At 41.8% G+C, this 27,902-nt stretch overlaps 1 protein-coding gene across 10 annotated transcripts; it reads right to left on the reverse strand.

Annotated features, from left to right (window-relative positions):
* Positions 1 to 21,123: 21,123 nt before the first annotated feature.
* LOC124405691 (adenomatous polyposis coli protein-like) lies at positions 21,124 to 27,023 on the reverse strand. Of its 10 annotated transcripts, none has more exons than XM_046880890.1 (15): positions 26,889 to 27,023; positions 26,133 to 26,288; positions 25,718 to 25,930; positions 24,682 to 25,314; positions 24,427 to 24,571; positions 24,175 to 24,338; positions 23,766 to 24,096; positions 23,507 to 23,656; positions 23,197 to 23,343; positions 22,966 to 23,109; positions 22,559 to 22,887; positions 22,279 to 22,373; positions 22,053 to 22,179; positions 21,821 to 21,982; positions 21,124 to 21,520 (listed from the first exon to the last, which is right to left on the reverse strand). In XM_046880890.1, exons 1-15 carry the CDS (start codon positions 26,929 to 26,931, stop codon positions 21,507 to 21,509), a joined length of 2,853 nt encoding a protein of 950 aa, XP_046736846.1. In that variant the 5' UTR covers positions 26,932 to 27,023; the 3' UTR covers positions 21,124 to 21,506. The 10 variants fall into 10 exon arrangements, with proteins under 10 accessions (XP_046736846.1, XP_046736792.1, XP_046736803.1 ...); XM_046880836.1 differs by having other exon boundaries at positions 24,175 to 24,335; positions 24,682 to 25,518; XM_046880847.1 differs by having other exon boundaries at positions 22,559 to 22,866; positions 24,682 to 25,518.
* Between the last annotated feature and the right edge of the window lie 879 nt (positions 27,024 to 27,902).

Below are 27,902 nucleotides of genomic sequence, written 5' to 3' on the forward strand. Positions count from 1 at the left end.
TCTGGAGTAATTCGACCCCCAGGAACTCAGAAAACACATCAAAAATAGGGTAGGACTAGCAGCAGAGAAATGACGACAAAAATCATGAGTTTTTCGGCCGTAACTTTTCAGCTATCGCTCGCAGCGTATTGGGACCGCGCTTAATCGAATCCTCTCGCAAAATTACGTCGGAATAGTGCCTAACAAAATGAATCGCAGCACTTTTCGAAGTCGTCGAAATTTTGGACAAAAATCCAAAGGGGTAAGCCTTACTTTTTTGGTCATTTTTCGAGACGAAAATTTTTCGTCTCGGAATCGATTTGTATGACCATCTCTAGAGTAATTCGACCCCCAGGAACTCAGAAAACACATCAAAAATAGGGTAGGACCAGCAGCAGAGAAATGACGACGAAATTCATGAGTTTTTCGGCCGTAACTTTTCAGCTATCGCTCGCAGCGTATTGGGACTGCGCCTAATCGATTCCTCTCGCAAAATCACGTTGGAATAGTGCCTCACAAAATTAATTGCAGCACTTTTCAAAGTCGTCGAAATTTTGGCCAAAAATCCAAAGGGGTAAGCCTTACTTTTTTGGTCATTTTTCGAGCCGAAAATTTCTCGTCTCGGAATCGATTTGTATGACCATCTCTAGAGTAATTCGACTTCTAGGAACTCAGAAAACACATCGAAAATAGGGTAGGACCAGCAGCAGAGAAATTACGACGAAAATCGTGAGTTTTTCGGCCGTAACTTTTCAGCTATCGCTCGCAGCGTATTGGGACTGCGCTTAATCGATTCCTCTCGCGAAATCACGTCGGAATAGTGCCTCACAAAAGTAATCGCAGCACTTTTCGGAGTCGTCGAAATTTTGGCCAAAAATCCAAAGGGGTAAGCCTTACTTTTTTGGTCATTTTTCGAGCCGAAAATTTTTCGTCTCGGAATCGATTTGTATGACCATCTCTAGAGTAATTCGACCCCCAGGAACTCAGAAAACACATCAAAAATAGGGTAGGACCAGCAGCAGAGAAATGACGACAAAAATCATGAGTTTTTCGGCCGTAACTTTTCAGCTATCGCTCGCAGCGTATTGGGACCGCGCTTAATCGAATCCTCTCGCAAAATTACGTCGGAATAGTGCCTAACAAAATGAATCGCAGCACTTTTCAAAGTCGTCGAAATTTTGGACAAAAATCCAAAGGGGTAAGCCTTACTTTTTTGGTCATTTTTCGAGACGAAAATTTTTCGTCTCGGAATCGATTTGTATGACCATCTCTAGAGTAATTCGACCCCCAGGAACTCAGAAAACACATCAAAAATAGGGTAGGACCAGCAGCAGAGAAATGACGACGAAATTCATGAGTTTTTCGGCCGTAACTTTTCAGCTATCGCTCGCAGCGTATTGGGACTGCGCCTAATCGATTCCTCTCGCAAAATCACGTTGGAATGGTGCCTCACAAAATTAATTGCAGCACTTTTCAAAGTCGTCGAAATTTTGGCCAAAAATCCAAAGGGGTAAGCCTTACTTTTTTGGTCATTTTTCGAGCCGAAAAGTTCTCGTCTCGGAATCGATTTGTATGACCATCTCTAGAGTAATTCGACTCCCAGGAACTCAGAAAACACATCAAAAATAGGGTAGGACCAGCAGCAGAGAAATTACGACGAAAATCGTGAGTTTTTCGGCCGTAACTTTTCAGCTATCGCTCGCAGCGTATTGGGACTGCGCTTAATCGATTCCTCCCGCAAAATCACGTTGGAATAGTGCCTCACAAAATTAATTGCAGCACTTTTCAAAGTCGTCGAAATTTTGGCCAAAAATCCAAAGGGGTAAGCCTTACTTTTTTGGTCATTTTTCGAGCCGAAAATTTCTCGTCTCGGAATCGATTTGTATGACCATCTCTAGAGTAATTCGACTTCTAGGAACTCAGAAAACACATCGAAAATAGGGTAGGACCAGCAGCAGAGAAATTACGACGAAAATCGTGAGTTTTTCGGCCGTAACTTTTCAGCTATCGCTCGCAGCGTATTGGGACTGCGCTTAATCGATTCCTCTCGCGAAATCACGTCGGAATAGTGCCTCACAAAAGTAATCGCAGCACTTTTCGGAGTCGTCGAAATTTTGGCCAAAAATCCAAAGGGGTAAGCCTTACTTTTTTGGTCATTTTTCGAGCCGAAAATTTTTCGTCTCGGAATCGATTTGTATGACCATCTCTAGAGTAATTCGACCCCCAGGAACTCAGAAAACACATCAAAAATAGGGTAGAACCAGCAGCAGAGAAATGACGACAAAAATCATGAGTTTTTCGGCCGTAACTTTTCAGCTATCGCTCGCAGCGTATTGGGACCGCGCTTAATCGAATCCTCTCGCAAAATTACGTCGGAATAGTGCCTAACAAAATGAATCGCAGCACTTTTCAAAGTCGTCGAAATTTTGGACAAAAATCCAAAGGGGTAAGCCTTACTTTTTTGGTCATTTTTCGAGACGAAAATTTTTCGTCTCGGAATCGATTTGTATGACCATCTCTAGAGTAATTCGACCCCCAGGAACTCAGAAAACACATCAAAAATAGGGTAGGACCAGCAGCAGAGAAATGACGACGAAATTCATGAGTTTTTCGGCCGTAACTTTTCAGCTATCGCTCGCAGCGTATTGGGACTGCGCCTAATCGATTCCTCTCGCAAAATCACGTTGGAATAGTGCCTCACAAAATTAATTGCAGCCCTTTTCAAAGTCGTCGAAATTTTGGCCAAAAATCCAAAGGGGTAAGCCTTACTTTTTTGGTCATTTTTCGAGCTGAAAATTTTTCGTCTCGGAATCGATTTGTATGACCATCTCTAGAGTAATTCGACCCCCAGGAACTCAGAAAACACATCAAAAATAGGGTAGGACCAGCAGCAGAGAAATGACGACGAAATTCATGAGTTTTTCGGCCGTAACTTTTCAGCTATCGCTCGCAGCGTATTGGGACCGCGCTTAATCGATTCCTCTCGCAAAATTACGTCGGAATTGTGCCTCACAAAATGAATCGCAGCACTTTTCAAAGTCGTCGAAATTTTGGCCAAAAATCCAAAGGGGTAAGCCTTACTTTTTTGGTCATTTTTCGAGCCGAAAATTTCTCGTCTCGGAATCGATTTGTATGACCATCTCTAGAGTAATTCGACTTCTAGGAACTCAGAAAACACATCGAAAATAGGGTAGGACCAGCAGCAGAGAAATTACGACGAAAATCGTGAGTTTTTCGGCCGTAACTTTTCAGCTATCGCTCGCAGCGTATTGGGACTGCGCTTAATCGATTCCTCTCGCGAAATCACGTCGGAATAGTGCCTCACAAAAGTAATCGCAGCACTTTTCGGAGTCGTCGAAATTTTGGCCAAAAATCCAAAGGGGTAAGCCTTACTTTTTTGGTCATTTTTCGAGCCGAAAATTTTTCGTCTCGGAATCGATTTGTATGACCATCTCTAGAGTAATTCGACCCCCAGGAACTCAGAAAACACATCAAAAATAGGGTAGGACCAGCAGCAGAGAAATGACGACAAAAATCATGAGTTTTTCGGCCGTAACTTTTCAGCTATCGCTCGCAGCGTATTGGGACCGCGCTTAATCGAATCCTCTCGCAAAATTACGTCGGAATAGTGCCTAACAAAATGAATCGCAGCACTTTTCAAAGTCGTCGAAATTTTGGACAAAAATCCAAAGGGGTAAGCCTTACTTTTTTGGTCATTTTTCGAGACGAAAATTTTTCGTCTCGGAATCGATTTGTATGACCATCTCTAGAGTAATTCGACCCCCAGGAACTCAGAAAACACATCAAAAATAGGGTAGGACCAGCAGCAGAGAAATGACGACGAAATTCATGAGTTTTTCGGCCGTAACTTTTCAGCTATCGCTCGCAGCGTATTGGGACTGCGCCTAATCGATTCCTCTCGCAAAATCACGTTGGAATGGTGCCTCACAAAATTAATTGCAGCACTTTTCAAAGTCGTCGAAATTTTGGCCAAAAATCCAAAGGGGTAAGCCTTACTTTTTTGGTCATTTTTCGAGCCGAAAAGTTCTCGTCTCGGAATCGATTTGTATGACCATCTCTAGAGTAATTCGACTCCCAGGAACTCAGAAAACACATCAAAAATAGGGTAGGACCAGCAGCAGAGAAATTACGACGAAAATCGTGAGTTTTTCGGCCGTAACTTTTCAGCTATCGCTCGCAGCGTATTGGGACTGCGCTTAATCGATTCCTCCCGCAAAATCACGTTGGAATAGTGCCTCACAAAATTAATTGCAGCACTTTTCAAAGTCGTCGAAATTTTGGCCAAAAATCCAAAGGGGTAAGCCTTACTTTTTTGGTCATTTTTCGAGCCGAAAATTTCTCGTCTCGGAATCGATTTGTATGACCATCTCTAGAGTAATTCGACTTCTAGGAACTCAGAAAACACATCGAAAATAGGGTAGGACCAGCAGCAGAGAAATTACGACGAAAATCGTGAGTTTTTCGGCCGTAACTTTTCAGCTATCGCTCGCAGCGTATTGGGACTGCGCTTAATCGATTCCTCTCGCGAAATCACGTCGGAATAGTGCCTCACAAAAGTAATCGCAGCACTTTTCGGAGTCGTCGAAATTTTGGCCAAAAATCCAAAGGGGTAAGCCTTACTTTTTTGGTCATTTTTCGAGCCGAAAATTTTTCGTCTCGGAATCGATTTGTATGACCATCTCTAGAGTAATTCGACCCCCAGGAACTCAGAAAACACATCAAAAATAGGGTAGAACCAGCAGCAGAGAAATGACGACAAAAATCATGAGTTTTTCGGCCGTAACTTTTCAGCTATCGCTCGCAGCGTATTGGGACCGCGCTTAATCGAATCCTCTCGCAAAATTACGTCGGAATAGTGCCTAACAAAATGAATCGCAGCACTTTTCAAAGTCGTCGAAATTTTGGACAAAAATCCAAAGGGGTAAGCCTTACTTTTTTGGTCATTTTTCGAGACGAAAATTTTTCGTCTCGGAATCGATTTGTATGACCATCTCTAGAGTAATTCGACCCCCAGGAACTCAGAAAACACATCAAAAATAGGGTAGGACCAGCAGCAGAGAAATGACGACGAAATTCATGAGTTTTTCGGCCGTAACTTTTCAGCTATCGCTCGCAGCGTATTGGGACTGCGCCTAATCGATTCCTCTCGCAAAATCACGTTGGAATAGTGCCTCACAAAATTAATTGCAGCCCTTTTCAAAGTCGTCGAAATTTTGGCCAAAAATCCAAAGGGGTAAGCCTTACTTTTTTGGTCATTTTTCGAGCTGAAAATTTTTCGTCTCGGAATCGATTTGTATGACCATCTCTAGAGTAATTCGACCCCCAGGAACTCAGAAAACACATCAAAAATAGGGTAGGACCAGCAGCAGAGAAATGACGACGAAATTCATGAGTTTTTCGGCCGTAACTTTTCAGCTATCGCTCGCAGCGTATTGGGACCGCGCTTAATCGATTCCTCTCGCAAAATTACGTCGGAATTGTGCCTCACAAAATGAATCGCAGCACTTTTCAAAGTCGTCGAAATTTTGGCCAAAAATCCAAAGGGGTAAGCCTTACTTTTTTGGTCATTTTTCGAGCCGAAAATTTCTCGTCTCGGAATCGATTTGTATGACCATCTCTAGAGTAATTCGACTTCTAGGAACTCAGAAAACACATCGAAAATAGGGTAGGACCAGCAGCAGAGAAATTACGACGAAAATCGTGAGTTTTTCGGCCGTAACTTTTCAGCTATCGCTCGCAGCGTATTGGGACTGCGCTTAATCGATTCCTCTCGCGAAATCACGTCGGAATAGTGCCTCACAAAAGTAATCGCAGCACTTTTCGGAGTCGTCGAAATTTTGGCCAAAAATCCAAAGGGGTAAGCCTTACTTTTTTGGTCATTTTTCGAGCCGAAAATTTTTCGTCTCGGAATCGATTTGTATGACCATCTCTAGAGTAATTCGACCCCCAGGAACTCAGAAAACACATCAAAAATAGGGTAGGACCAGCAGCAGAGAAATGACGACAAAAATCATGAGTTTTTCGGCCGTAACTTTTCAGCTATCGCTCGCAGCGTATTGGGACCGCGCCTAATCGATTCCTCTCGCAAAATCACGTTGGAATAGTGCCTCACAAAATTAATTGCAGCCCTTTTCAAAGTCGTCGAAATTTTGGACAAAAATCCAAAGGGGTAAGCCTTACTTTTTTGGTCATTTTTCGAGCTGAAAATTTTTCGTCTCGGAATCGATTTGTATGACCATCTCTAGAGTAATTCGACCCCCAGGAACTCAGAAAACACATCAAAAATAGGGTAGGACCAGCAGCAGAGAAATGACGACGAAATTCATGAGTTTTTCGGCCGTAACTTTTCAGCTATCGCTCGCAGCGTATTGGGACCGCGCTTAATCGATTCCTCTCGCAAAATTACGTCGGAATTGTGCCTCACAAAATGAATCGCAGCACTTTTCAAAGTCGTCGAAATTTTGGCCAAAAATCCAAAGGGGTAAGCCTTACTTTTTTGGTCATTTTTCGAGACGAAAATCTTTCGTCTCGGAATCGATTTGTATGACCATCTCTAGAGTAATTCGACCCCCAGGAACTCAGAAAACACATCAAAAATAGGGTAGGACCAGCAGCAGAGAAATGACGACGAAATTCATGAGTTTTTCGGCCGTAACTTTTCAGCTATCGCTCGCAGCGTATTGGGACTGCGCCTAATCGATTCCTCTCGCAAAATCACGTTGGAATAGTGCCTCACAAAATTAATTGCAGCACTTTTCAAAGTCGTCGAAATTTTGGCCAAAAATCCAAAGGGGTAAGCCTTACTTTTTTGGTCATTTTTCGAGCTGAAAATTTTTCGTCTCGGAATCGATTTGTATGACCATCTCTAGAGTAATTCGACCCCCAGGAACTCAGAAAACACATCAAAAATAGGGTAGGACCAGCAGCTGAGAAATGACGACGAAATTCATGAGTTTTTCGGCCGTAACTTTTCAGCTATCGCTCGCAGCGTATTGGGACCGCGCTTAATCGATTCCTCTCGCAAAATTACGTCGGAATAGTGCCTCACAAAATGAATCGCAGCACTTTTCAAAGTCGTCGAAATTTTGGCCAAAAATCCAAAGGGGTAAGCCTTACTTTTTTGGTCATTTTTCGAGACGAAAATTTTTCGTCTCGGAATCGATTTGTATGACCATCTCTGGAGTGATTCGACCCCCAGGAACTCAGAAAACACATCAAAAATAGGGTAGGACCAGCAGCAGAGAAATGACGACGAAATTCATGAGTTTTTCGGCCGTAACTTTTCAGCTATCGCTCGCAGCGTATTGGGACTGCGCTTAATCGATTCCTCTCGCAAAATCACGTTGGAATAGTGCCTCACAAAATTAATTGCAGCACTTTTCAAAGTCGTCGAAATTTTGGCCAAAAATCCAAAGGGGTAAGCCTTACTTTTTTGGTCATTTTTCGAGCCGAAAATTTCTCGTCTCGGAATCGATTTGTATGACCATCTCTAGAGTAATTCGACCCCCAGGAACTCAGAAAACACATCAAAAATAGGGTAGGACCAGCAGCAGAGAAATGACGACGAAATTCATGAGTTTTTCGGCCGTAACTTTTCAGCTATCGCTCGCAGCGTATTGGGACCGCGCTTAATCGATTCCTCTCGCAAAATTACGTCGGAATTGTGCCTCACAAAATGAATCGCAGCACTTTTCAAAGTCGTCGAAATTTTGGCCAAAAATCCAAAGGGGTAAGCCTTACTTTTTTGGTCATTTTTCGAGACGAAAATCTTTCGTCTCGGAATCGATTTGTATGACCATCTCTAGAGTAATTCGACCCCCAGGAACTCAGAAAACACATCAAAAATAGGGTAGGACCAGCAGCAGAGAAATGACGACGAAATTCATGAGTTTTTCGGCCGTAACTTTTCAGCTATCGCTCGCAGCGTATTGGGACTGCGCCTAATCGATTCCTCTCGCAAAATCACGTTGGAATAGTGCCTCACAAAATTAATTGCAGCACTTTTCAAAGTCGTCGAAATTTTGGCCAAAAATCCAAAGGGGTAAGCCTTACTTTTTTGGTCATTTTTCGAGCTGAAAATTTTTCGTCTCGGAATCGATTTGTATGACCATCTCTAGAGTAATTCGACCCCCAGGAACTCAGAAAACACATCAAAAATAGGGTAGGACCAGCAGCAGAGAAATGACGACGAAATTCATGAGTTTTTCGGCCGTAACTTTTCAGCTATCGCTCGCAGCGTATTGGGACCGCGCTTAATCGATTCCTCTCGCAAAATTACGTCGGAATAGTGCCTCACAAAATGAATCGCAGCACTTTTCAAAGTCGTCGAAATTTTGGCCAAAAATCCAAAGGGGTAAGCCTTACTTTTTTGGTCATTTTTCGAGACGAAAATTTTTCGTCTCGGAATCGATTTGTATGACCATCTCTGGAGTGATTCGACCCCCAGGAACTCAGAAAACACATCAAAAATAGGGTAGGACCAGCAGCAGAGAAATGACGACGAAATTCATGAGTTTTTCGGCCGTAACTTTTCAGCTATCGCTCGCAGCGTATTGGGACTGCGCTTAATCGATTCCTCTCGCAAAATCACGTTGGAATAGTGCCTCACAAAATTAATTGCAGCACTTTTCAAAGTCGTCGAAATTTTGGCCAAAAATCCAAAGGGGTAAGCCTTACTTTTTTGGTCATTTTTCGAGCCGAAAATTTCTCGTCTCGGAATCGATTTGTATGACCATCTCTAGAGTAATTCGACCCCCAGGAACTCAGAAAACACATCAAAAATAGGGTAGGACCAGCAGCAGAGAAATGACGACGAAATTCATGAGTTTTTCGGCCGTAACTTTTCAGCTATCGCTCGCAGCGTATTGGGACCGCGCTTAATCGATTCCTCTCGCAAAATTACGTCGGAATTGTGCCTCACAAAATGAATCGCAGCACTTTTCAAAGTCGTCGAAATTTTGGCCAAAAATCCAAAGGGGTAAGCCTTACTTTTTTGGTCATTTTTCGAGACGAAAATTTTTCGTCTCGGAATCGATTTGTATGACCATCTCTAGAGTAATTCGACCCCCAGGAACTCAGAAAACACATCAAAAATAGGGTAGGACCAGCAGCAGAGAAATGACGACGAAATTCATGAGTTTTTCGGCCGTAACTTTTCAGCTATCGCTTGCAGCGTATTGGGACCGCGCTTAATCGATTCCTCTTGCAAAATTACGTCGGAATAGTGCCTCACAAAATGAATCGCAGCACTTTTCAAAGTCGTCGAAATTTTGGCCAAAAATCCGAAGGGGTAAGCGTTACTTTTTTGGTCATTTTTCGAGCTGAAAATTTCTCGTCTCGGAATCGATTTGTATGACCATCTCTAGAGTAATTCGACCCCCAGGAACTCAGAAAACACATCAAAAAAAGTGTAGGACCAGCAGCAGAGAAATGACGACGAAATTCATGAGTTTTTCGGCCGTAACTTTTCAGCTATCGCTCGCAGCATATTGGGACCGCGCTTAATCGAATCCTCTCGCAAAATTACGTCGGAATAGTGCCTAACAAAATGAATCGCAGCACTTTTCAAAGTCGTCGAAATTTTGGACAAAAATCCAAAGGGGTAAGCCTTACTTTTGTGGTCATTTTTCGAGACGAAAATTTTTCTTCTCGGAATCGATTTGTATGACCATCTCTAGAGTAATTCGACCCCCAGGAACTCAGAAAACACATCAAAAATAGGGTAGGACCAGCAGCAGAGAAATGACGACGAAATTCATGAGTTTTTCGGCCGTAACTTTTCAGCTATCGCTCGCAGCGTATTGGTACTGCGCCTAATCGATTCCTCTCGCAAAATCACGTTGGAATAGTGCCTCACAAAATTAATTGCAGCACTTTTCAAAGTCGTCGAAATTTTGGCCAAAAATCCAAAGGGGTAAGCCTTACTTTTTTGGTCATTTTTCGAGCCGAAAATTTCTCGTCTCGGAATCGATTTGTATGACCATCTCTAGAGTAATTCGACTTCCAGAAACTCAGAAAGCACATCAAAAATAGGGTAGGACCAGCAGCAGAGAAATTACGACGAAAATCGTGAGTTTTTCGGCCGTAACTTTTCAGCTATCGCTCGCAGCGTATTGGGACTGCGCTTAATCGATTCCTCTCGCAAAATCACGTCGAAATAGTGCCTCACAAAAGTAATCGCAGCACTTTTCAAAGTCGTCGAAATTTTGTCCAAAAATCCAAAGGGGTGAGCCTTACTTTTTTGGTCATTTTTCGAGTCGAAAATTTCTCGTCTCGGAATCGATTTGTATGACCATCTCTAGAGTAATTCGACCCCTAGGAACTCAGAAAACACATCAAAAATAGGGTAGGACCAGCAGCAGAGAAATGACGACGAAATTCATGAGTTTTTCGGCCGTAACTTTTCAGCTATCGCTCGCAGCGTATTGGGACTGCGCTTAATCGATTCCTCTCGCAAAATCACGTTGGAATAGTGACTCACAAAATTAATTGCAGCACTTTTCAAAGTCATCGAAATTTTGGCCAAAAATCCAAAGGGGTAAGCCTTACTTTTTTGGTCATTTTTCGACTCGAAAATTTCTCGTCTCGGAATCGATTTGTATGACCATCTCTAGAGTAATTCGACTCCCAGGAACTCAGAAAACACATCAAAAATAGGGTAGGACCAGCAGCAGAGAAATTACGACCAAAATCGTGAGTTTTTCGGCCGTAACTTTTCAGCTATCGCTCGCAGCGTATTGGGACTGCGCTCAATCGATTCCTCTCGCAAAATCACGTCGGAATAGTGCCTTACAAAAGTAATCGCAGCACTTTTCGAAGTCGTCGAAATTTTGGCCAAAAATCCAAAGGGGTAAGCCTTACTTTTTTGGTCATTTTTCGAGCTGAAAATTTTTCGTCTCGGAATCGATTTGTATGACCATCTCTAGAGTAATTCGACCCCCAGAAACTCAGAAAACACATCAAAAATAGGGTAGGACCAGCAGCAGAGAAATGACGACGAAATTCATGAGTTTTTCGGCCGTAACTTTTCAGCTATTGCTCGCAGCGTATTGGGACCGCGCTTAATCGATTCCTCTCGCGAAATTACGTCGGAATAGTGCCTCACAAAATGAATCGCAGCACTTTTCAAAGTCGTCGAAATTTTGGCCAAAAATCCAAAGGGGTAAGCCTTACTTTCCTGGTCATTTTTCGAGCCGAAAATTTCTCGTCTCGGAATCGATTTGTATGACCATCTCTAGAGTGATTCGACCCCCAGGAACTCAGAAAACACATCAAAAATAGGGTAGGACCAGCAGCAGAGAAATGACGACGAAATTCATGAGTTTTTCGGCCGTAACTTTTCAGCTATCGCTCGCAGCGTATTGGGACTGCGCTTAATCGATTCCTCCCGCAAAATCACGTTGGAATAGGGCCTCACAAAATTAATTGCAGCACTTTTCAAAGTCGTCGAAATTTTGGCCAAAAATCCAAAGGGGTAAGCCTTACTTTTTTGGTCATTTTTCGAGCCGAAAATTTCTCGTCTCGGAATCGATTTGTATGACCATCTCTAGAGTAATTCGACTCCCAGGAACTCAGAAAACACATCAAAAATAGGGTAGGACCAGCAGCAGAGAAATTACGACGAAAATCGTGAGTTTTTCGGCCGTAACTTTTCAGCTATCGCTCGCAGCGTATTGGGACTGCGCTTAATCGATTCCTCTAGCAAAATCACGTCGGAATATTGCCTCACAAAAGTAATCGCAGCACTTTTTGAAGTCGTCGAAATTTTGGCCAAAAATCCAAAGGGGTAAGCCTTACTTTTTTGGTCATTTTTCGAGCCGAAAATTTCTCGTCTCGGAATCGATTTGTATGACCATCTCTAGAGTACTTTGACTCCCAGGAACTCAGAAAACACATCAAAAATAGGGTAGGACCAGCAGCAGAGAAATTACGACGAAAATCGTGAGTTTTTCGGCCGTAACTTTTCAGCTATCGCTCGCAGCGTATTGGGACTGCGCTTAATCGATTCCTCTCGCAAAATCACGTCTGAATAAAGCCTCACAAAAGTAATCGCAGCACTTTTTGAAGTCGTCGAAATTTTGGCTAAAAATCCAAAGGGGTAAGCCTTACTTTTTTGGTCATTTTTCGAGCCGAAAATTTTTCGTCTCGGAATCGATTTGTATGACCATCTCTAGAGTAATTCGACCCCCAGGAACTCAGAAAAATCATCAAAAATAGGGTAGGACCAGCAGCAGAGAAATGACGCCGAAATTCATGAGTTTTTCGGCCGTAACTTTTCAGCTATCGCTCGCAGCGTATTGGGACTGCGCCTAATCGATTCCTCTCGCAAAATCACGTTGGAATAGTGCCTCACAAAATTAATTGCAGCACTTTCCAAAGTCGTCGAAATTTTGGCCAAAAATCCAAAGGGGTAAGCCTTACTTTTTTGGTCATTTTTCGAGCCGAAAATTTCTCGTCTCGGAATCGATTTGTATGACCATCTCTGGAGTAATTCGACTCCCAGAAACTCAAAAAGCACATCAAAAATAGGGTAGGACCAGCAGCAGAGAAATTACGACGAAAATCGTGAGTTTTTTGGCCGTAACTTTTCAGCTATCGCTCGCAGCGTATTGGGACTGCGCCTAATCGATTCCTCTCGCAAAATCACGTTGGAATAGTGCCTCACAAAATTAATTGCAGCACTTTTCAAAGTCGTCGAAATTTTGGCCAAAAATCCAAAGGGGTAAGCCTTACTTTTTTGGTCATTTTTCGAGCCGAAAATTTCTCGTCTCGGAATCGATTTGTATGACCATCTCTGGAGTAATTCGACTCCCAGAAACTCAAAAAGCACATCAAAAATAGGGTAGGACCAGCAGCAGAGAAATTACGACGAAAATCGTGAGTTTTTCGGCCGTAACTTTTCAGCTATCGCTCGCAGCGTATTGGGACTGCGCTTAATCGATTCCTCTCGCAAAATCACGTTGGAATAGTGCCTCACAAAATTAATGGCAGCACTTTTCAAAGTCGTCGAAATTTTGGCCAAAAATCCAAAGGGGTAAGCCTTACTTTTCTGGTCATTTTTCGAGCCGAAAATTTCTCGTCTCGGAATCGATTGGTATGACCATCTCTAGAGTAATTCGACTCCCAGGAACTCAGAAAACACATCAAAAATAGGGTAGGACCAGCAGCAGAGAAATTACGACGAAAATCGTGAGTTTTTCGGCCGTAACTTTTCAGCTATCGCTCGCAGCGTATTGGGACTGCGCTTAATCGATTCCCCTCGCAAAATCACGTCGAAATAGTGCCTCACAAAAGTAATCGCGGCACTTTTCGAAGTCGTCGAAATTTTGGCCAGAAATCCAAAGGGGTAAGCCTTACTTTTTTGGTCATTTTTCGAGCCGAAAATTTCTCGTCTCGGAATCGATTTGTATGACCATCTCTGGAGTAATTCGACTCCCAGAAACTCAGAAAGCACATCAAAAATAGGGTAGGACCAGCAGCAGAGAAATTACGACGAAAATCGTGAGTTTTTCGGCCGTAACTTTTCAGCTATCGCTCGCAGCGTATTGGGACTGCGCTTAATCGATTCCCCTCGCAAAATCACGTCAAAATAGTGCCTCACAAAAGCAATCGCAGCACTTTTCAAAGTCGTCGAAATTTTGGCCAAAAATCCAAAGGGGTAAGCCTTACTTTTTTGGTCATTTTTCGAGACGAAAATTTCTCGTCTCGGAATCAATTGGTATGACCATCTCTAGAGTAATTCGACTCCCAGGAACTCAGAAAACACATCAAAAATAGGGTAGGACCAGCAGCAGAGAAATTACGACGAAAATCGTGAGTTTTTCGGCCGTAACTTTTCAGCTATCGCTCGCAGCGTATTGGGACTGCGCTTAATCGATTTCTCTCGCAAAATCACGTCGGAATAGTGCCTCACAAAAGTAATCGCGGCACTTTTCGAAGTCGTCGAAATTTTGGCCAGAAATCCAAAGGGGTAAGCCTTACTTTTTTGGTCATTTTTCGAGCCGAAAATTTTTCGTCTCGAAATCGATTTGTATGACCATCTTTAGAGTAATTCGACCCCCAGGAACTCAGAAAACACATCAAAAATAGGGTAGGACCAGCAGCAGAGAAATGACGACGAAATTCATGAGTTTTTCGGCCGTAACTTTTCAGCTATCGCTCGCAGCGTATTGGGACTGCGCTTAATCGATTTCTCTCGCAAAATCACGTCGGAATAGTGCCTCACAAAAGTAATCGCAGCACTTTTCAAAGTCGTCGAAATTTTGGCCAAAAATCCGATGGGGTAAGCCTTACTTTTTTGGTCATTTTTCGAGCCGAAAATTTCTCGTCTCGGAATCGATTTGTATGACCATCTCCAGAGTAATTCGACCCCCACGAACTCAGAAAACACATCAAAAAAAGGGTAAGACCAGCAGCAGAGAAATGACGACGAAATTCATGAGTTTTTCGGCCGTAACTTTTCAGCTATCGCTCGCAGCGTATTGGGACCGCGCTTAATCGATTCCTCTCGCAAAATTACGTCGGAATAGTGCCTCACAAAATGAATCGCAGCACTTTTCAAAGTCGTCGAAATTTTGGCCAAAAATCCAAAGGGGTAAGCCTTACTTTTTTGGTCATTTTTCGAGACGAAAATTTTTCGTCTCGGAATCGATTTGTATGACCATCTCTAGAGTAATTCGACCCCCAGGAACTCAGAAAACACATCAAAAATAGGGTAGGACCAGCAGCAGAGAAATTACGACGAAAATCGTGAGTTTTTCGGCCGTAACTTTTCAGCTATCGCTCGCAGCGTATTGGGACTGCGCTTAATCGATTCCTCTCGCGAAATCACGTCGGAATAGTGCCTCACAAAAGTAATCGCAGCACTTTTTGAAGTCGTCGAAATTTTGGCCAAAAATCCAAAGGGGTAAGCCTTACTTTTTTGGTCATTTTTCGAGCCGAAAATGTTTCGTCTCGGAATCGATTTGTATGACCATCTCTAGAGTAATTCGACCCCCAGGAACTCAGAAAACACATCAAAAATAGGGTAGGACCAGCAGCAGAGAAATGACGACGAAATTCATGAGTTTTTCGGCCGTAACTTTTCAGCTATCGCTCGCAGCGTATTGGGACCGCGCTTAATCGAATCCTCTCGCAAAATTACGTCGGAATAGTGCCTCACAAAATGAATCGCAGCACTTTTCAAAGTCGTCGAAATTTTGGCCAAAAATCCAAAGGGGTAAGCCTTACTTTTTTGGTCATTTTTCGAGACGAAAATTTTTTGTCTCGGAATCGATTTGTATGACCATCTCTAGAGTAATTCGACCCCCAGGAACTCAGAAAACACATCAAAAATAGGGTAGGACCAGCAGCAGAGAAATGACGACGAAATTCATGAGTTTTTCGGCCGTAACTTTTCAGCTATCGCTCGCAGCGTATTGGGACCGCGCTTAATCGATTCCTCTCGCAAAATTACGTCGGAATAGTGCCTCACAAAATGAATCGCAGCACTTTTCAAAGTCGTCGAAATTTTGGCCAAAAATCCAAAGGGGTAAGCCTTACTTTTTTGGTCATTTTTCGAGACGAAAATTTTTCGTCTCGGAATCGATTTGTATGACCATCTCTAGAGTAATTCGACCCCCAGGAACTCAGAAAACACATCAAAAATAGGGTAGGACCAGCAGCAGAGAAATGACGACGAAATTCATGAGTTTTTCGGCCGTAACTTTTCAGCTATCGCTCGCAGCGTATTGGGACTGCGCTTAATCGATTCCTCTCGCAAAATCACGTTGGAATAGTGCCTCACAAAATTAATTGCAGCACTTTTCAAAGTCGTCGAAATTTTGGCCAAAAATCCAAAGGGGTAAGCCTTACTTTTTTGGTCATTTTTCGAGCCGAAAATTTCTCGTCTCGGAATCGATTTGTATGACCATCTCTAGAGTAATTCGACTCCCAGGAACTCAGAAAACACATCAAAAATAGGGTAGGACCAGCAGCAGAGAAATTACGACGAAAATCGTGAGTTTTTTGGCCGTAACTTTTCAGCTATCGCTCGCAGCGTATTGGGACTGCGCTTAATCGATTCCTCTCGCAAAATCACGTCGAAATAGTGCCTCACAAAAGCAATCGCAGCACTTTTCAAAGTCGTCGAAATTTTGGCCAAAAATCCAAAGGGGTAAGCCTTACTTTTTTGGTCATTTTTCGAGACGAAAATTTTTCGTCTCGGAATCGATTTGTATGACCATCTCTAGAGTAATTCGACCCCCAGGAACTCAGAAAACACATCAAAAATAGGGTAGGACCAGCAGCAGAGAAATGACGACGGAATTCATGAGTTTTTCGGCCGTAACTTTTCAGCTATCGCTCGCAGCGTATTGGGACCGCGCTTAATCGAATCCTCTCGCAAAATTACGTCGGAATCGTGCCCCACAAAATGAATCGGAGCACTTTTCAAAGTCGTCGAAATTTTGGCCAAAAATCCAAAGGGGTAGGCCTTACTTTTTTGGTCATTTTTCGAGCCGAAAATTTCTCGTCTCGGAATCGATTTGTATGACCATCTCTAGAGTAATTCGACTCCCAGGAACTCAGAAAACACATCAAAAATAGGGTAGGACCAGCAGCAGAGAAATGACGACGAAATTCATGAGTTTTTCGGCCGTAACTTTTCAGCTATCGCTCGCAGCGTATTGGGACCGCGCTTAATCGAATCCTCTCGCAAAATTACGTCGGAATAGTGCCTCACAAAATGAATCGCAGCACTTTTCAAAGTCGTCGAAATTTTGGCCAAAAATCCAAAGGGGTAAGCCTTACTTTTTTGGTCATTTTTCGAGACGAAAATTTTTCGTCTCGGAATCGATTTGTATGACCATCTCTAGAGTAATTCGACCCCCAGGAACTCAGAAAACACATCAAAAATAGGGTAGGACCAGCAGCAGAGAAATGACGACGAAATTCATGAGTTTTTCGGCCGTAACTTTTCAGCTATCGCTCGCAGCGTATTGGGACCGCGCTTAATCGATTCCTCTCGCAAAATTACGTCGGAATAGTGCCTCACAAAATGAATCGCAGCACTTTTCAAAGTCGTCGAAATTTTGGCCAAAAATCCAAAGGGGTAAGCCTTACTTTTTTGGTCATTTTTCGAGACGAAAATTTTTCGTCTCGGAATCGATTTGTATGACCATCTCTAGAGTAATTCGACCCCCAGGAACTCAGAAAACACATCAAAAATAGGGTAGGACCAGCAGCAGAGAAATGACGACGAAATTCATGAGTTTTTCGGCCGTAACTTTTCAGCTATCGCTCGCAGCGTATTGGGACTGCGCTTAATCGATTCCTCTCGCAAAATCACGTTGGAATAGTGCCTCACAAAATTAATTGCAGCACTTTTCAAAGTCGTCGAAATTCTGGCCAAAAATCCAAAGGGGTAAGCCTTACTTTTTTGGTCATTTTTCGAGCCGAAAATTTCTCGTCTCGGAATCGATTTGTATGACCATCTCTAGAGTAATTCGACTCCCAGGAACTCAGAAAACACATCAAAAATAGGGTAGGACCAGCAGCAGAGAAATTACGACGAAAATCGTGAGTTTTTTGGCCGTAACTTTTCAGCTATCGCTCGCAGCGTATTGGGACTGCGCTTAATCGATTCCTCTCGCAAAATCACGTCGAAATAGTGCCTCACAAAAGCAATCGCAGCACTTTTCAAAGTCGTCGAAATTTTGGCCAAAAATCCAAAGGGGTAAGCCTTACTTTTTTGGTCATTTTTCGAGACGAAAATTTTTCGTCTCGGAATCGATTTGTATGACCATCTCTAGAGTAATTCGACCCCCAGGAACTCAGAAAACACATCAAAAATAGGGTAGGACCAGCAGCAGAGAAATGACGACGGAATTCATGAGTTTTTCGGCCGTAACTTTTCAGCTATCGCTCGCAGCGTATTGGGACCGCGCTTAATCGAATCCTCTCGCAAAATTACGTCGGAATCGTGCCCCACAAAATGAATCGGAGCACTTTTCAAAGTCGTCGAAATTTTGGCCAAAAATCCAAAGGGGTAGGCCTTACTTTTTTGGTCATTTTTCGAGCCGAAAATTTCTCGTCTCGGAATCGATTTGTATGACCATCTCTAGAGTAATTCGACTCCCAGGAACTCAGAAAACACATCAAAAATAGGGTAGGACCAGCAGCAGAGAAATTACGACGAAAATCGTGAGTTTTTCGGCCGTAACTTTTCAGCTATCGCTCGCAGCGTATTGGGACTGCGCTTAATCGATTCCTCTCGCAAAATCACGTCGAAATAGTGCCTCACAAAAGCAATCGCAGCACTTTTCAAAGTCGTCGAAATTTTGGCCAAAAATCCGAAGGGGTAAGCCTTACTTTTTTGGTCATTTTTCGAGCTGAAAATTTCTCGTCTCGGAATCGATTTGTATGACCATCTCTAGAGTAATTCGACCCCCAGGAACTCAGAAAACACATCAAAAAAAGTGTAGGACCAGCAGCAGAGAAATGACGACGAAATTCATGAGTTTTTCGGCCGTAACTTTTCAGCTATCGCTCGCAGCGTATTGGGACTGTGCTTAATCGATTCCTCTCGCAAAATCACGTTGGAATAGTGCCTCACAAAATTAATTGCAGCACTTTTCAAAGTCGTCGAAATTTTGGCCAAAAATCCAAAGGGGTAAGCCTTACTTTTTTGGTCATTTTTCGAGCCGAAAATTTCTCGTCTCGGAATCGATTTGTATGACCATCTCTGGAGTAATTCGACTCCCAGAAACTCAGAAAGCACATCAAAAATAGGGTAGGACCAGCAGCAGAGAAATTACGACGAAAATCGTGAGTTTCTCGGCCGTAACTTTTCAGCTATCGCTCGCAGCGTATTGGGACTGCGCTTAATCGATTCCTCTCGCAAAATCACGTTGGAATAGTGCCTCACAAAATTAATGGCAGCACTTTTCAAAGTCGTCGAAATTTTGGCCAAAAATCCAAAGGGGTAAGCCTTACTTTTTTGGTCATTTTTCGAGCCGAAAATTTCTCGTCTCGGAATCGATTTGTATGACCATCTCCAGAGTAATTCGACCCCCACGAACTCAGAAAACACATCAAAAAAAGGGTAGGACCAGCAGCAGAGAAATGACGACGAAATTCATGAGTTTTTCGGCCGTAACTTTTCAGCTATCGCTCGCAGCGTATTGGGACTGCGCTTAATCGATTCCTCTCGCAAAATCACGTCGGAATAGTGCCTCACAAAATTAATTGCAGCATTTTTCAAAGTCGTCGAAATTTTGGCCAAAAATCCAAAGGGGTAAGCCTTACTTTTTTGGTCATTTTTCCAGTCGAAAATTTCTCGTCTCGGAATCGATTTGTATGAGTATCTCCAGAGTAATTCGACCCCCAGGAACTCAGAAAACACATCAAAAAAAGGGTAGGACCAGCAGCAGAGAAATGACGACGAAATTCATGAGTTTTTCGGCCGTAACTTTTCAGCTATCGCTCGCAGCGTATTGGGACTGCGCTTAATCGATTCCTCTCGCAAAATCACGTCGGTGTACTGCCTCACAAAATTAATTGCAGCACCTTTCAAAGTTGTCGAAATTTTGGCCAAATTCCAAAGGGGTTCACTTTTTTGGTCATTTTTGAAGCCGAAAATTGCTCGTCTCGGAATTGATTTGTATAACCATCTCTAGAGTAATTCGACCCCTAGGAACTCAGGTAATACTTGAAAAACAGGGTAGGACCAACAGCAGAGAAATTACGAAGGAAAGACCAGGAGCAGCCAGACTAGAAAACGACGTGTTTTGTTTTCTGGCTGTAACTTCTGATTTATCGCTCGCAATTCATTCGGCCGGTGCCTAATCGGTTTCCTTCACGAAATTACGTCGTAATAGTGCCTGCATCCAATCCTTTGTAACATTTTCGCAAAGTGTTCGAAGTGTTATCAAAACTTCAAAGGGGTCCACCTCACCTTTTTTTTTGTGCCAAAATTTTTTGGCTATCGAATTGATTTGAATGATTCAGTTTCAACTTATTAGAACCCCAAAATTGTCAAAAAGAGAATTATACTAGCAATGGACCAACAGTAAAGGAAATACAGGAGAAATACGGTATCAACTGATGCTCCATCTATTGCAGTACGTGTTTCGTAAAGAGAGAGAATACATCATCATAGATTGTATATCCCATCCAACGGAGGCGTGTCGCACTTGTGCGCAGGTCTCAACTCATGTCATACTCTAATAATGTATCCGTTGCAGATATAGTATTTCTGATATTCTGCTGAAGACAATGTTCAGTGCACACAAATTTTCACGTATGGTAATTAGATTTACCATGCAATGTCCAATCAAATTTCTGCAGTCTTGTTTGTCTCTAACTCTAAGTCTATCCGTCAAGTTAATTACTACACACTCACACACGAACACTTGTACTATAATTAAGACAATCTGAATAAACTAAAACTTTGTGCCATGAATTTGTGATTTTTGTTCCCTACCTTCTGGAGAACTCGTCGAAAACTTCATGTATTTCAGTCGCAACTGTTGACCTGTTACTTATAGCGTCAACGTTGCTTTTCTGCTATCTCTGAAGTAAAAAAGTTATCATCCGTAAATTGATTCAATGGACCCCAATTAAACCAATTGGACCCCGAGGACGTCAAACGAAGCCTTTACATACATTTTTCATTTTTGCTATCACTCTCAGCCTGCTGTTTGTAGCGACTGCAAAGTATGCGCAATCGTTTCTCTAGGCGAAATAACGTCTATCTCGCGTTAGAGCGAATTCATTCTGCCGTTTTTCAAAATCTGCACATTTTCAACTAACAAACCCACAGGGTTCAGCCTGCCTTGTTCTGCGATATTGGGGCCTAAAAATTTTCATTTCGAAGTCGATTCAAATTCCTAGACTAATTCTACCATAAGTGTTTTAGACCATTGTATAACAGTCAGATCATCAAAAGAACAGCAGCTGAAGAAATTCGAAGAAAATACCGAGAAAATGTATATTCTTGCTGTTATCACTTTGGTGTTTGATTTTGATCACATCGTAAAGGTTGTCAAACCAATTGTTTTCGGGATGTAAGACTTACATACTTCGTTTTTCATGAGTATGGATAGGTGTTATAAGGTTTATAAATTCAACATCAATTATTCGTAACATGTATTAAATTCAATCGCACAATTTAATACATTATATACAGTAGCCACAAATCAAATGAAAGCAAATCGCTTATTGATCGTACAAAAAATATGTAATTAACATAAAATACGCAAACGAAAGAAATAGGAAAAATGCAATATAAATACAGAATACAGGTGTTTCGAGAAATAAAATACGTCATGACATTATACGAAACGAGTATGAGATAGTTAGGTGACCATTACAAAATATTAGCAAACTGCGAGAGAGTTCAGGGAATACTAGAGACTCATATGTTGCCTTAATTTGTTTGACAAATATTTTCGTTAGTTGAACAAAAAATGTTGTGTTTATTCGGATTCTCGTCCCAAACGCCAGATGGCGTCGCAGCATTTCCTCTATTACGTATCGGGATCTGAAAGTATACGAAATCCGATTAAAATTATTCATGGATCCGCAGCGTAAGCTTTCAAGAGACATTTCATGAAATGAAAAAAAATCTAAGAATAGTGTAACATATATACTGTAATAAAAATATTGCAGAAGCATTCTTTAGACAATGCAAAATCGTAAAGGACTTAAAAACTTTCGAATTATTCACCACACTAACCACAGATTATAAGAATAGTAGACGAAAACTTCTTTTTACTGCTCAGAGCACAATAAAGTCTATATTCATAGCAAATTTTGATTGTAAACTATGTATCGAACTCACCGCCTTTAGAACATCTCAATTCAGTTGAAGCAGGTGTTATTTCTAGACTCTTGCAGTTTCGGCTTGTCACGTCAGGTGTGGCGAAAGTCGTGGCTTCGTATCTTCGCTCATCCTCCGGAGACTGGGATCTGAGAGGCCCTGTATCATTCAAATTTGACGAATCTTATATTCGATGTTAATTTCGTTCTAAATTCTACGCAATCTACCATTTCTTCTCAATCGGGCAAACCACCTTTTTTAGGTTTAGTAAAAACAGGCTCGGCTGGAGAAGTCGAAGGTGTTCGGCACGGTCTTTCTTGGTCAGTTTTACTAGAAACAGGGAGCGTGATGCCACAGGCTGGATTGCCGTTGAGCTGCACCTAAAACCAATCGCAATAAAATTGTAGAAGGTCAATGTCTACAATACTAACTAATTTCTATTGAGGAAACGAGCTTGTCGTGTTGTGAATACTCCATACCTTCCGCATTCCCGACTCTATTAGCTTGGCTACGATAACGTCGTCGTCTTCACAAAGCGTCAGACTGTCTATAGATAACATATCCGAGCGCCCAGCTGTAATCAATATTCCAAGATTTCTTGTTATTACTTGAATGAAGCAAATGAAACGGCAAACTCAAAAGAATGTACAAGTTGTAAGCTACACCATTTATTTCGATTCACGTCCATTGTGGACTAAAACACGTTTCGAATTAGCTTGTTTACCATATTTAAAGCTTCGTTTCTCAAAGAATACACACCGTTACCCTCCATGATTCTTGGCTCGCAGCCCTTTTCCACGATTCCGGGTGAACTCAGCATAGACAATACCGAAAGATTAGAATGCGAACCAGCCGGAGATATGTTAGCAGGAGTATCTTCTGTACAGTATATATGAATGCTGTCTAGAATCGCCGTGTCATCAGGTCCTCCTTTAAGACCTTTCAATGTCAGTCTGTGGTTACCAGGAAACATTGTTAAGCCACCGTCCAAATGATTTAGTGCAGAACTTGTTTGATACCTCGTAAGATTGCTGACTGGTTGAGTGGGAGGTTTCGGCATACTGCCTCTTCTTAGAGATTGTTTGTGTCTGAGAATTAATGTTGTTGTTGCTCAAATGCCGTTAAATTAATCAGAGATATTCCATCCACTAAAAATAGTTACTCACATGCTTTGTATCCCAACATTTATGCAAGCTGTCAACATTTCTTCACCATCGCTATCTACGTCGCTGATTTTGAGAGAATCTTCAGCCTCCACGGAGTTGCCGATCTCAGGCTTTAATATTGTCTTCGGGTCCTCTTGTCGACTACTGGGAAGGAAGATTATCATATAGTGGACATAGGCTATGAATGCTTTTGTATTTCTCCCTTATTAATTGGTGAAAACTGACACCTACATCGCTCTTTGTATTCCAATATTAATACAGGCAGCCAGCATGCCTTCGTCGTCGTCATGTTCATCGCTGATTTGCCCCACATCGACGGCTTCAGCTACACTCGCAATGTCCGAGGATTCGGAGCCTTTTTGGTCTTCTTTGCGATTCCTGAAGAGTGAGCGATAGTTGGAAGATTATAGAGAAATTACAATATTTTCTGAAAGAAGGTATGAAACTTCATTTTCTTCCGAAAAAAGTACCAACGATACATTTGAAAGTAGAAAAGAAATACAAAAAGGCAAGATCTACCGTTTAATCAATAAAAGTGTACCGGAATGTGGAATGCATTCCTATGCTGATACATGCAGCCAACATATCGTCATCTTCATCCCCATCTGTTTCTTGATCTGTGTCCTCTGTCTCAACTATATCTGCTATCTCGTCGCTATTTACTGACGGTTTTTGCTCGTCTTTACGGTTTCTACGTGCATAATATGAAAACGATACAATTTTTCAAACTGATTCACAATAAGAGAACAGAAAAATTCATAAATAGAATAATGAACATATAAGAAAAACCGGAAACTCACATAATGCTTTGCATCCCGATGTTTATGCAGGCATCCAGCATACCTTCATCATCCTCTCCTTCACTCACTTCATCAACCTCTGCAATCTTTATTGTATCTGGATGTTCAAGCTGTGTAGGTGAGGTTTCTTCCCTTTCTTCTGGAATTGCTTCCCCCAATTTTTCCCTATTCTCTTTGAACTTCGAATCATTAGCTATTTTAGGCTCGTCGTCGATTGTCAGAGAACTAAGACTTGTTGCAGCTGAGAAATCTATCGGAGTAGACTCTTCCTTAAATGCTGCAATATCGTCTTCAAAAACGCTACGCTTTGTTGCGGTCGATCTACCATTTACTGAAATGAGTTTTCTTTTCAGAAACCTAATGCCAGGTATGCTCTGTTAGAAATAATAACACAGAAAACAGATTTTACCTTTATGCTCACACAAACGATGTGCCGGTAATTTAGAAGTCTCATCTTGAGACCTGTTGGTGAATTCAGGCTGTGATTTGTTGTGACGAGGACTTGGTGGTACAGTTTGTGTCGGCGAATCAGGTAACTCACTAGGAGAAACAATACCGCTCGTGCGCCAGCTGCTTGGATTAAAATTAATTCATATGCATGTAATATATGTTCTTTGGCTCAATAGGCAACAATTATTTCTATTGAATAACTTTTGATTACCTAAAATCGCTGACAACCGAGCTGCGATCATCGTGGATAGAATGCTGTTCAAAACCACCCAGAGAACCAAGAGAACTGGTTCGAGAAAACATTAGAGGCGTTTCTTCAGCATAATGATCCTCTCCCCCGAATGTAACCATCTTTCCTGTAATTGAAAGCTGACATGAAGTGCAAATATGCACGGGACTAATAATAGAACGTTCCTTAAGCTCAGTTGAGCAAAAAATTAGTCAAAAGAATTTTTCAATGGCAAACCTTCTTTATCCACAGCTTCTTCACAATATTTATCAGCCTTTTCTGGAGATACTTGGTCAGAGCTGCGTTCAGAAACGTTATTTCGACTTTCGGATCCATTATTTGCGATGATTTCACTGCTTGATTCCTCTGGACTGGGTTCAAAGGTGGATTCCTTATCCTTGCGATTATTTTCGACGATTTTCATTGGGTTTTTCTTGGAAACATCCGTGTCCTTTGAATCATCAACACGCAAGTCTGACATCGATGTCGCAGTCGAAAAGTTGAACGGTGTTTCGTAGGGGGTTCCTTCTGTGCAGTAAGTTTTTACCGTATCTTCTGGTACAAAAGCTTGCTCGTTTTCGGCAAAGTATCCTGAATTCTGTTTCTCCTCTTCATCTGTATCATCCTCTGCATACCGCAAACTGTAGTCAGTCGGTTGGTCTAAATCTGTTTCGGCATAAACACCAAAAACATCCGGCTTTGAGCTTGAGCCTGAACTTTCTTTTTTCGGTATTCTTATAGTTTCAGACTCGTCAGCGACATCGCTCTGCTGTAGCATCGAGCTTTTTTCTGAATACCTAGTTGAGTAATCTATCGGCTGAACCTGCCCATCATTTTGTGGACTGTTCTGGTGTAGCGTACATGTCGGCTCTGAAAATCTTTTACCATAATCAACTGTGCCTTGGACTATACCATTGTTAGCCACATTATCTTGATTTAGTGAATCATTTTCGTAGTATTTCATGCTGTAGTCGATGGGCTGCGTATTTGAATTGCCGGGGTTTCTACTCGGGGTTACAGGGACCGGCTCTAAATATTTTTGACTGTAATCGACCGGCTGGTCGTTTACATCTTCTGTAAAACCAAGTATAGCCATTTTTTAAAGAAATGAAAAACAAAAATACAGTACAGAATAACGTTTAAGTTCTCTTAAAATACAACCATAACAGAGACTTAAGAGTAGTTAGTCTACAAAGATGGTTGCAAAGTTTTAATTTTTAGCACTTTCCCTTACTTCCCCAGTTGTCAAATACATTAGCAAAATGCTGCTTACCAGGTGAGGAATGCTCAGCCTCAGGGATTGATCTGAGCATTTGACAATAGTCTTTTAATTGTTCTAAAAGATTGTAGATCCTAGTTTCTGGCTGCTCCGTACTTCTGTCAGCTGTGGCTTGTATTATATTGTGAAATACTTGGGACGTTATTTCTTTAGCTTCTGTATCCTGACCGCGTGCATTTATGAGTTTGATCAACAGCGGCAAGCATCCTGTAGTTGAAGAAACATTGGAGTTTATTCAACAAATGATACAATCAATTCCAATCCATTTAATTGAATGGTTCATTACATTCAAATAATTCAGCGAAAGATTTTCTACCAGAAAAGTAAAGAAGGATTGAAAAGAAAGCATTAATGCTAAACACAGGAAGTAAGAATCTAATCGTAAATGGAACTTGAAATGCAAACCAACCAGATTGCTTCATTGCCAAGCAGATATCTATGGCACTGCTCATTGACAGAAGAAAGGCGTTTATGTCCTTGCACCCTTCGATACCCCTTAACATTTCTAACAAGTCATATACTTCATCCATCTTCCCATTCATCTTCTTTCGCTCCTGGATTTTCTCTGAAGGGAGACAAACAATCAAACATGTAGTAATCGAAAAGTTGACGGTTAAATCCAACAGCAGTAAGTCACAGCTAAAAGTAAGCTCGCAAAAAATCAAAACATTTCAAATTTCCATCACAGGTTGAATGAACCGTGGAAGCGAGAGACATAACCTAAACCTGTGAATCGGCATCAAACTTCCATGTACGTTTTATCGCCCATTCTACCGCTTAAAGTAATCCAAACATCAGTAATCTCCATACAATCAGACACTAAATTGTGTCCCCTGATCAGTTAGCACATTATGTGTTTTTTAATCCCGAATTTATTAGAGATTTGAGACGCTATTTGACAGATGAGGTGCATTCTTTTATTCAAGCAGTCAGAGCTGGCTCGATTCGCGGCCAATCATATACCGAGGATGATTAGCAAGAACCAATAGGAAGCCGCAGCTCTGCTGAGGCTGGATTGAGAATACGCCCGTTTCCTTTTCGCAGGTACTTGGCAAGTGCAATGCCGCAGAATAACACTCTTTTGCTTGCAGTTTGACTCTGGCGGATTTTTAATTAGTATTTCATGCAGTAGTTTAGTCGGGATTTATTTCAAATTATTACGTGCCTCTGGCCTCGAGCCCTTCATCCTCCTTGAGCTTTGGCTCCATGACATCTTCTTCGGTTTAGAACTAGTTTATTGCCAGCTACTAGCAGCCGATCAAGCATCGCCTGTCAACAGCATTTTGCGAGTCGGCCGCTAGATGGTAGCATAAACTTAAGTCTGGGGGTGGAAGGAGAAGGTGAATGTTTCAGGGTGTACGGCGGATTGCCGTCGACCTGTTTGTCAGGCGCAGCGTGAAACGCGGTAAAAAAAATATAAACAAGCGCCAGGTGAGGTCGATCTAGGCGAAATAGCCCGAGAAAGATAATCAAATGATGATTTCTTGCGCGTTTCGAAATCCTCGTGGATTTGTCAAAGGGAAAACCCGTGTCGAACAAATTAGTAAGAGCGGAGGCCATGCAACTATTTTAAGATCGCTCGAAACTGGTTTCATGTCCCTCTGGATTAATCGAACGTTCGGAATAAAATAATTCATTTTCAATGGATCTATAAGTTCTCTACTCTGAGGTGGATAATAATTTACTTTTTGTAACTCTTGAACTCGAGGAACTGGGTTCGTATGCTTGTACTTTGAGCACTCTATGAATCATCGCTTCACTGAACCGGTCTTGTTTAGTAGATTATTATAAGTTCGGTTCGATATTTTGCACGTACACGCGTGGCCTCTGAGAACATTATGCTATTGAAATAAAACCATGTTGAATTGGATAAATTCTCGAAGAAGATATTGATAGATTTAATTGCGATCAATTCATTGCACTCTTATAGGAGTGATGATAATATCTTGAAAATTCGACTATTCTTGTTGCATGTTCGATTTTCGTAACAGTTGATAAAACAGTGTTTTTTTCGACATTAGAAATTCTGATATTTTTGTAGTGAACGTATTTTTTTGATTTCTCAAGATCATACAATTACATCTGTATGCAAAACCTCAGATGGATTTGAAAAGATTCAAATTTGTAAGACCATTTCAACGATACGCCTCACAATTCGCGGAATAATTAATCCATATTG

The sequence above is a fragment of the Diprion similis genome, chromosome 1, assembly GCF_021155765.1.
Source record: "Diprion similis isolate iyDipSimi1 chromosome 1, iyDipSimi1.1, whole genome shotgun sequence".
In the NCBI taxonomy this organism is placed as follows: domain Eukaryota; kingdom Metazoa; phylum Arthropoda; class Insecta; order Hymenoptera; family Diprionidae; genus Diprion; species Diprion similis.